The sequence below is a fragment of the Ammospiza nelsoni genome, chromosome 21 (assembly GCF_027579445.1).
Source record: "Ammospiza nelsoni isolate bAmmNel1 chromosome 21, bAmmNel1.pri, whole genome shotgun sequence".
Lineage (NCBI taxonomy): Eukaryota > Metazoa > Chordata > Aves > Passeriformes > Passerellidae > Ammospiza > Ammospiza nelsoni.
Genome location: NC_080653.1, coordinates 4431671 through 4442302, shown reverse-complemented (window position 1 = coordinate 4442302; position 10632 = coordinate 4431671). Strand labels below are relative to the sequence as shown.

The window sequence follows — 10632 nt, the reverse complement described above, 5'->3', positions numbered from 1 at the left end:
TGTGTTCACTGCAGTTCTTCCCTTTCAGTCTGGAGGTAGTGAGGCTGGAAAGAGAGAGGCCTCATAGGGAAAGGCCTCCATTTCTGTTCTGTCAGTGCTTTTCTGTTTGTCATGTCTCATAATAAATGGTTTCTGCCTCCTTTGCTGTTGTCTTAATGAAAAAGACTCTGGTGTATCACAGTGAAGACTGCAGTGGTCAACTAATGATTCTTCTGGGGATGAATGTTTCACTGTGGTATAAAGGTCAAACACAGGTTAAATAGACATTTAATTCCACTGTTTTCTTCCAGAATCCAAGCAGATGTCACAGCCCTTTTCTTCTATAATTGTGTCAGAAGCATCCAGAATTCCAAAATGCAAGAAATTCTCTTATCAGCTGTACCAATAAAGATAAGCTTTAAATAATGGTAAAGGCCAAAGCAGATAAACTGGTTGGTGAAATAGTATCTTTGGTGCACAGTTACTACAATTCCTCACTTCTCTTGACCTCCATGAGCTGCTCTGTGCTTGACTAAATCTCAGCTGGAAGAGGCAGCTCTGTTCCTGCAATGTGTAGCTTTCTCCTTTGTCTGATATTAATGCAAAATATTCTCATTTGCAAAGGAGGTCTTTGCTTTTCTTTCTGTTTTCCCACAGAAGAAGAAGGGAGCAGTTAATAGAATTGAAGTGTCTTCATCTTTTTCTGCTCTGTGATTATGTGCTGGAACTGTAATTTCTTCTGCTATACTTTTTGGGACAGAATTATAGGGATACAACCAAGGAGAATGTCACCTGGGAGATAAGTTATCTAGGTAAGCACCCCAAGAACTTTTTTGTAAAGCTGCAGTTTGTTTCCTGATTTAAAAGATGAAGGAGAAGAGTCTGAACTGGCTTCCCTGCCCAACCAAAAGCATCATCTGCATTCCAGGAAGTAGGAATCTATACAGAGCTTTGTCAGTAATATTGAAATAGTAGGTTTTATACTTTTTAAATTTTATTTGCTGCTATCACCATGCTAGAATATGTTCCAGTGAATCCACCCTGGGTTTTGTGCTATTACTCAGGCAATAAGAAAGAGAGCATTTTAGAAAGAAATTCAGGGTGAGGAGGTAAAAAAAAGGATGTGGTGACTAAAACCAGCATTTATTGAAACTCACAGAATGAGAATCCTCCTAACAGATATTTTCCAATTAAGTGTATAGTGGATCAGCTGGTCCTACTGGTTTTCTTGAAGTTTTTGGTAGTAGTGGACTACTATAAAGATTGTTAGTCTGGCAGATATGGACAAAGACTCAAATTATCAACTAATGCTCACACATGTAGTTCTGCCTGCAAAGGTGAAGAAAGACTGTTGGCAATCTAGTTTTGATTATTCAGGTATGAAATTTCATGCTAAAATACTAAATATTTCCTAACAGCTTTTGACATCATGGCTAATGTAGCTGCAAGCAGCACACAGAGATAGAGCAGATTCAACAAAGTCCAGGTGTAGAATTTCTCAAACTTCCCTTGGAAGGAGAGTGCTTGTGCTCCCTCTCAGCTGTGTATTCCAAGGCAATAACAGCTTGGCAAATGTGCATCAGTCTGGAGGGCTGAAAGGCAAGAAAAATATCCACATTAGTAGATGAGTCATCTCTGGAGTTTTGTAATATAGACTTTTATGAGAACAGGATCAAGTGTTGATTCTGTAATAAATCTGTAACTGAAAATTATGCTACTTTTATACATGATTACACTTCTTGAGCTGCCTGCCCTCCTGTCAGGCTGGTCACTGCTTGGTTTGAGCTGTCAAACCTCTGCCCCTGCAGACATGCAGCCCAGGTGTTCATGTCTCACTCCCAGTCTGCCTTTGTGTTTTAGCACTGCAGACTGGGTTCCAAACCAAAGTGAGTTATGGTGCAGCCTTTGTACAAGTAGTGACAAACCTTAAACCCCCACAGCCTCTTACCTGAATGTCTCACTCTGCAGCTCTTTTGCAGTCACTATAATTTTCTTTGAATCTTCTTGGAGTGGAATATTTCAGGTGGGTCTGGACATGCATTTATTGAGTTGTCTGTCTACAGATGGATGTTAAATTTCACTTTTTTGATCTTGTCAGACACTAAAATTATTATGTTGTGAACCAATCCAAATGTCAATTATTTGCAGAATCTCATGATTTATGAATTTGCTTCCATCACAACAGGCTTAAAATACATACACCTTAAAATGCAGACCAGTCTTATATGTTCTGCATTAAATGCATGCTTGTTGGTTCTAACTATATTGCAGCAATTAAATATATATACCTGCAAATACACACAAGTATATATTTTCTTTTGGTTACTTTATGTTCTCTGGCTGGGTAATGCAGGACAGAGATACCAAAAGCAGCTTATTTCTTTCTTCCTAAAATCAGTATTGTTACATCTAGTCAACAATGAATATTATTTTCATACTTAGTTTTTAATTTAGTTTAGATTTTGTTGCTGTTTGCTATTCAGTGGCTTAATAAGCTTTTTTTCTTTACATGCATGAAAATGGTTTAGAGTGAGTGAGGATAAGAATATATTTTCAATTTATATCTTTCTGACATCTTGGTTCACTATTAATGCCCTTCTGATGTATCTTTCTGGGAAAGCTCTGGCAAACCTCCAGAGCTGTTCACAGATGTGGCAGCATCCACCATTAGAGGATATTTGGATAAATAAATGCATTCAAAGACATTTTGTAGTAAATACTTGGAAATCCTCTCAGGGAAAGCCAGAAGCTCTCACATAGGTTGAGTGTAAGCAGTCCTGTCAGGATTCAGGCATGGCACGTTTGTTGTCCTGCTGAGGATCAGCCAACCCCTTTAACTATCACCAAACATCTCTGCTCATCTGGGGGGGCTCAGTTGCCTCTGTCAGGTTCAGCCACCAAAACAACTTTTGGTACCTCAGCCAGATTCCAAATAGTGTAAGAAAATATGTTGCTCTGTGTCAGGAGTAGTGCCAAACATGAGAATAATGAGGTTGTGACTTGCTGCTCTCATGGGAGGGTTTAACTGCATGGCACAGCTATGAGATCTTGTGCTCAAATGAGCCACCAAGAGAACAGAGCTCCTGAAGGAGTATGACAGGCATAAAAAGCTGCTTTTTATATTGCATGGGCACCTGGCACCGACAGGGTAAGCTGTGGAGGCAAACACTACACTTTGTTCCAAGAAAGGAACTGCCTGACTGACAGAACAAATAAGGAAAAAATTTAATTGGCTATAACGAAGTGAGCTGTGATCTTGCCTGACAAAAGTTGACTTGTATTGTAAAGTGGCATTCTATATGCCCACAATGGGGATTGTCACAAACTTTGGGTGGGAGTTTTTGGTGCAAACATGAAAATTGTGGTTGGAGAACAGGACAAGCATGCAGTTAAGGCAGGGTGGCTCTCAAGGAATGATGGCTATAGGAGCTGAGGAAGGCAAAGTCACAGGGGCCCTTCCAAAAACCACTGCAGATTTGTACCCAGCAGTGAAACCCAGAGTGGCTGGAAGGAGGTGCTTGTGACATCAAGGGAAGGGAGAAGGGGATGTGTACACAGAGGTGATGGCACCAGTGGCCAGGTACTACAGCAACAAAAAGCATCAAGTGGTAGCTGGAAACTTTAATGAAGGGCAAGAAATGAATCAAAAGAAGTGTTCAGAACTGATGGGTTTGTGTTTGTGAGAAACATTTTGTTTAATCTGACTTTTTCCTGTATTGCTCTCAGTGACGTTCACTGCTAGAGCTGATGTTTTGAAATGACGAAAAGCAAGTTTCTAATGTAACTGCTGTGGCAGAACACGATTCTGCTTTTATAGAGCAGAATTTCCAAATTCCAAGTTTTCCAAAGAAAGAGTCAGAATTTGGAAGTTCTGCTCTGACAAAAGTTGACTTGTATAGTGGCCTTCTATATGCCCTTCTAATTTCCAAATTCCAAATTTTCCAAAGAAAGAGTCAGAATTTGGAAGTTCTGCTCTGACAAAAGTTGACTTGTATAGTGGCCTTCTATATGCCCTTCTAATTTCCAAATTCCAAATTTTCCAAAGAAAGAGTCAGAATTTGGAAGTTCTGCTCTATAAAAGCAGAATCATGTTCTGCCACAGCAGTTACATTAGAAACCTGCTTTTGGCCATGTCAAAACATCAGCTCCAGCAGTGAACGTCACCGAGAGCAATACAGGATTTGCCCTGGATACTCCGACAACGCTTGGATCAAGAGACACTGAAACTATCCAAAGTGAGAGTTAAACCCTGATGAGCTGCCCCGTGAGTCGCTCCTTACAAGGCCTGAGCTGTGCCTGGGCATCAAACATGGAAAACATTCCCGGGAAAGGATTCGGGGCCTTGGGGCGCCGTGCCGGCCTTGGGGCGCCACCCAGCGGGGCAGCGCAGCCACAGCTCCCACCGCTCACGGACAGTGAATCGGTGATGGAATTGTGGTTCTGATTCGCCAAATTTTGTTCTGGTTTATGGCAAATTTGGGAGAAAACCTCCAAAAGGGGGCCCCTCCAGAAAGCAAACCCACACGGCCCCTCCCCGCAACCGGTTCGGGAAGGATTCCTCGAAGAGAAGTAGAAAAAACCCTGTTTTGAGTGCATTTTGGTTGCCATTACTCTGTGTTCATATAAAGCAGTTAATAGCCATGCTTTTTGAATTCATAATGTCTCTTGGGGTGAAGGCTTGAATGAATTTCTGGTCCCTAGGGTTTCTTTGAGATCTTAATATCTCTATGGTCCCTAGGTTTATTTTCTTATCCAGAAATAGCTCTAGTATTGTCCCTAATACATAGTTTTTACAGCAAAGGGGCAGTGACCAGAATAGCTATACTGCTGGGCTTGGTGGTAATGACTTGTAAGAAGTTTATAAACATGCTGGAGTCTGCTCCAGGTATGAATTCATGGCTATGGTTATGCATCCAGTTTGTTAGAGGAGGAGCAGGTGGAGGGCTTTTCAGCCTGTGCTTTCCTTCTTCTCCTCTGAATCTGTTACATCACTATTGGAGAAAGTTCAGTTTCCCCTGAATGTAAAAGAGACCATCTTTCTGGTATTCAATCTGGTAAGCTTCCTCTATACAATCTGCAGCTTCTCCAGAAGGAGGGCTGAGATTTCTAGACGGGCTGATGAGACCCCTGACCCAGGAATAGACCCAGGTGTGGAAAATCCTAAGTGGTGTGGGAAATGGGAGGAGATGGGCCAAATCCTGAAGGAATTCTCTGACTCTTTCGTCTGGGACTTTCCCCATGAACAAATTCAGAACTCCCCAAGCCCAGCATAGTGGTTCTGATTAAGGCAAATAGCCAAGACCAATAGTGGTTCTGATTCACCCAGCGGTGAATCCAGCACAGCCACAGCTCCAGCTGCTCACAGGCAGTGAATTGGTGATGGAATTGTGGTTCAGATTTGCCTTTGTGCACCACTGGGGTTGAGATAAAACTCTTACTGTCTACAATATTGTGTTGATTCTTTATTGGTTCCCAGAACTTCCAAGGAACTCTTGATTTCGCTGTGTTAGTTAAGCACTGGGATAGGGTTAAGCACTGGACATCGCTCAGAGAACATCCTTGGTCTACAGCAGAGAATAGGGGAGATAAAAGAAGGAGAAGACAGAATGAAATAGTAGTGTTGGGCACATGGAAGCAAAGGAGTGTGCATTTTGCAAAAGGGCCAAAAATGGTAGGTGCTATTTTGTTTATCAGTTAGTCTAAAGTGTGAAATACCCAGTTCTTAAAAAAAGCTCAACCACAGACCTGTGTCTTCATGCATGAGTCATGAACCATAAGCAGTCCTTCTTCAAATTAGCTGCCTCACTCTTAAACTCTTAGAGTTTGCTGGTAATCTTCACTTTAAATTTTATTAACAGAGTGCAAAAAATAAATTAGCTTCTCAAGTTGTAATCCACAAAGTCGCTCAAAAAGACATGTGACTGAATACTTCTAAAAATGTGAGTGGACAGAAGAAAAAAGGCAGATAAAAGTGTCTACATGCACCAAAAGAGCAAGAATGCCTTCCTGTGCCCTCTCCTCCTCCCCTTTTGGACCTGTTGTTTGGGGGAGAAAGGGGAAAACATCCCTGTTTTAAAGGCTGATTGTGTTCTTTCTTTCTTTCTTTCTTTCTTTCTTTCTTTCTTTCTTTCTTTCTTTCTTTCTTTCTCTTTCTTTCTTTCTCTTTCTTTCTTTCTTTCTTTCTTTCTTCTTTCTCTCTCTCTCTTTCTCTCTCTCTCTCTTTCTCTCTTTCTCTTCTCTTCTCTCTTTCTCTCTTCTTCTCTCTCTCTTTCTCTCTTTCTTCTATTTCTCTCTTTCTCTCTTTCTCTCTTTCTCTCTTTCTCTTTCTCTCTTTCTCTCTTTCTCTCTTTCTCTCTTTCTCTCTTTCTCTCTTTCTCTCTTTCTCTCTTTCTCTCTCTTCTCTTCTATCTTCTCTCTTTCTCTCTCTCTCTCTCTCTCTCTTTCTCTTCTCTCTCTTTCCTCTCTTCTTCTCTTTCTCTCTTTCTTTCTTTCTCTTTCTTTCTTTCTTTTTCTCTTTCTCTTTCTTTCTTTTTCTCTTTCTTTTTCTCTTTCCTTTTCTCTTTCTTCTGCAGAAAGACTATTTCTAGCTCTGACAACTCACTGACAACATAGAATACTGTTATTTTTGCATTTGTAGTTTCTGTGTGATCACTGTGGAGTTGTTTTATTTCTTGGGTGCACAATGGATTACTTTGTTTTTGTTTACACTTACTTTGCCTTGTCTTCAAGGCCACTTTTGCAAAACACAGCACTGCAGTTTTTTTTAAGTTCTTCTGACTGCAAGGAACATTTCAGTTCTTAGTGCCTGTGCTTCAGTCCGGAAATGACCATAGTGATTGAAGTTCCTCATAGCCCCAACACATCAATTTTGTGTGAGGAAATGCTTCAACATCCCTGCTGAGTGTCTGCACTGAGACATGCAACCCCCCTGTGAGCATGAAGACACAAACCTGCTGCTCCAGCCACTGTTGGAGGGACAGAGTTATGGAGCTGCTGCAGCAGATGGGACCCAGTGTCCATCAGTGGCTGTGCCAAGGAACAGCCCAGCAAAGAGGGATTGCCTGGTTGTTGCTGTGCTGTGCTTTGGGAATTTGATAAATTTCATTGATTGGTTCATTGTGCCAGGTGAGAACCCATTTTTCTCTTCTAAAGAAAAAGATATTTAATTTCTTAGCAGCTCTCTACAAATGTTTCTAAAGTAAGGATATGCTTTATGTCTTTTTACTTTCTCTCATTTATCTGCTTTAACCTGTTGATCATGCTCTTAATGAAGCTTCCAGTTATAAATCTGGAAATACCTAGGAGGGATTTATTAGGTAGGAGGGATTTATTAGGTATTAATAGTTAGTAGAATGCTTATAAAAATAAAAGAGTACTTTAAAATCTAGGTCTCTTATAAACAGACTTTAGCATACAGGGCAACTGGTCCATTTTTGTGGCTGGATTCTACAGAAATGTGAGTAAGGAGCTTCTCTTTACTGTGCAGAGCAGTTTACAAGGCCTTCTTTGCACCTAGTAGATTCTATATGTTATTCTTTTAGCTGAAGAATACTGATGCTATTCCCTCCATTACAAATTCAAGAACTATGTGATCTTTGTGATAACTTTGTTATCCATGGTAGTGTAGTTTGCTTAGGGGAGGCTTAACTTCCTTGTGAACTGCTGGCAGCCATGTGATTTCTGCAATTAAGAGTGAAACATGATTGTGGAAAAAGAATGGAGACCCACTTCCTTAAGCCTTCCCCCACCCAAGTTATGACTTGTTGTCTAATAAATAATATCCTTCCTCCAAAATATGATTTTTAAACTATTTTTTCCCAGCTGAAAACAACCAAGAGTTGCTTACAGTAAACTGGAGGGAAAATACGGGGTTTTTCTCCCATATAAATTGTGGTCTATGTAAATTCTTCTATTTAGTACTACTCCTAAGCATCTCCCATGCTTCCAGGGATCTGACTTAGAAAATAGGGGAAACACTTGTTGTGAGCTTGCTGTATTTTACTTCTGAGTGGCCTGGGAAACAGAATTGTTTTAAACCTTGAAAAAACCCAAAGGATGGATTATTGAATTTGGAATTAATACCTAGTTACAGCATACAAAGTAATTTTGCTACTTTGACCATTCAGAAATTTAGGACATTCAGTCAGTGTCTTTAGAAATGGAGAGTGTAGTGGGTTTAAGAGTTTGAGCTTGGTTTTTTGAGTACTTTTTAACAACACAAGAGGGAAGGAAGCAAAGTAGGAGTGCAGTAGGAGTGCATGCTGAATGTCACTGCAAGGCTGTGAGTGAAAAACTCCTGTGTGTGCATTCTGTTGTGAAGTAGCTTTCCTTGGAGAAGGGCAGGGGACAGAAGAGAATGAAAATACCTTCAAGGAAGAGCTTGGATGCTAGAAAGGTATCCCCTTGGAGGGTTAAGAGTAAGAAACCATTTGGCTCATTCCAGGCTTTCAACTATTCAGGGGCTCCTGAACCAGTTAAGAGCTTAAAATTCTCCCACTGTGCTCTTGTGAGTGAGGTACCTTCAGGGACATGCAAGAATTCAAGAGCAGAGGTGGGGACAGTGCCCAGCCCTTTGAAACATCCTCTTTAATTACACTACATGACCAAACCCCATTTTACTGGGTTCTGTGACTGCTGGGCCATGGGGAAGTCTGTCAGCTGCAGTTTATACACAGCAATATGCACTGACTGCTCACCTGCTGGAATTCAGTGCCACTGCAGAATTCTTGCAGCAGCACATTTGAGTTTGGCTGTCCAAGTGTGTGACCATGCTGTCAGATTCAGCTCACAGGAAGGGGAGGAAGGGGAGGTGTGAGGATCTGCTCAGAAGTGAACTGGCAGCAGTTACCAAGCTGTGGTTTCCGGATAGTTCTGCTCCCAGGCTGTGACAGTGTTTGCATCACAGAAAACAAGCTCTTCCCCTTAGCTGTCTGCTGATTTCAGGCTGTTGAAACTAGTGACCATGCAGACCTTTCCCCTCTTTTCTGTCCACCAAACTGCTCAAAACCATTCCTTATAATTTGCCAGGATCTGGAAGGGTCAGTTATTTTAGTTATGTGGAGAGGATGACATTTTAATGGTGCTCTGTGTGAATGTTAGTTTGAGATGAAGTTGTGGTTCTGTTCAAGTCTTGGTAGCTGTGATTTTTTTTAAATACTCCACGAGACCAAATCTGAATTCCTCTAATATGGTATTTCTGTGCATTGATCACTGGCTGCCAGAAAGGAAGGATATAATTGATTGTCCTGTTTTAATGATGCAAAATGTTTGAATTAAATCTTTTGTTTAAACTTTTAAAACCATTAGGAAACCCCTAAATGTGAAATTTGTTCAAGAGTCACTGATAAACAGCTGTAAACCTCTGGAGCTGCTGTTAGGCTGGACCTTGATCTAGAGTGACTTGAAGTCACATCAGTAAATAGTGAGTGGAGTGATGCTGCAGCCATGGGGAGAACATGGATTTAGCTTTAAATTAGTGGTCCCAAACTGCTTTTAAGTGGCTGGAGCAGTGTAGTTCATGGCACAATGTGTAAAACACAGAAGGGGAGAAGGGAGAAGGGGGGGCCTCCTGCTGACCTCACCCACTCCCTTCTGCTGCAGATGAGCTCCTGTGAGCACAGCAGGCAAACTACACAGAACTTGTTCTCTTAAGTGGTGGTGGTTTCATCCTCTTAACAATGTTATGACTTCATCTATTTTGACAAAATTGAAGTGGCATGAGAAGTAAATGTCTTTTATAATTGATATCTTTCAACACCGGAGTACAGGTATGGTTTTTCAAAGTAGTATCTTGTATTTTCAGTTGGTTTTCAGCAGTGTAAATAGAAATACAAGAGGTGAGATGGAAGAGATGGAAGATCTGCAGCTCTGGCATGGTATAGAGAAGAAAATGACTTTTTTGTCTGAACATCCACTGTTTTGTTCTGCATTGTGTCCATTAAACTTTGAAATCTAAATTTTTCATGTTCTTAGGTGCTAATGGTGCAAAAGAAGCAGAACAGGAGTGGTTGAAACAGTGGGTAAACTAACTCTCATAAGACCCTTATAGTGGAAGATCATTATTTTTATCTATATTGATAAGAATTCTTAATCCTCTGTGCATCTCCTGCTTGTGGTACAGTAATGGCTTATATCTAAACTAAAATATAAATGTGCTGCAGTTCTTGCAAGCCCTGGTTTTGGGTTAGCAGTAACCAGGATGAGCAGGGTGCTTTGCTGTCATTCAATGTGTGCCTCTGTTGCAGGGATCCTGTTGGATATACAGAAATACTTTGGGCTCAGTGATGGGAAGACAGGTCTACTGCAGACAGGTAATAAAATCTCCTCAGTTCAGAGAGCTGAATTTGCCTTGCCCCTCTGTGGTCTGCTCCTAAAACACAGACCAGTTACTTAGCTCCTCTTGTTCCTCCTTGTATGTGGCATTGCTCACTTCCACTTGTGGGCAGGCTGACTATAGTGCAAAACTGAATGTCACACTGGAGTTGGGTTCTTCAAAAATCCCACAGTATGTGAATCACAAAAGATGAAGGGTTTCTCAAGAAAGTTGAGTAATTCACATACATTCACATTGTTTAATTCAATTCACATCAATTCAATTCACACACATTTTATTGCTGAATAGATATTTTGAGTCTGCATTTGTCTTTTTCCAAA

The 10632-nt window shown here is 40.9% G+C and overlaps 1 protein-coding gene across 2 annotated transcripts in view; it reads left to right on the top strand.

Moving 5' to 3' along the window:
• Positions 1-746: 746 nt before the first annotated feature.
• The window catches only part of LOC132082553 (protein spinster homolog 3-like), a 30676-nt gene continuing 20790 nt past the window's right edge, over positions 747-10632 (top strand). The window contains exons 1-2 of one of the 2 annotated variants that reach the window (XM_059486882.1): positions 747-791; positions 10224-10289. Coding sequence is in view for 1 of the 2 variants with exons in the window: in XM_059486881.1 (XP_059342864.1) it covers positions 6897-7104; positions 10224-10289 (274 nt within the window). In the remaining variant the exon portion in view is untranslated. Of the gene's footprint in view, positions 792-6863; positions 7105-10223; positions 10290-10632 lie in introns of those variants that run through there. The other variant, XM_059486881.1, reaches the window with a different exon arrangement.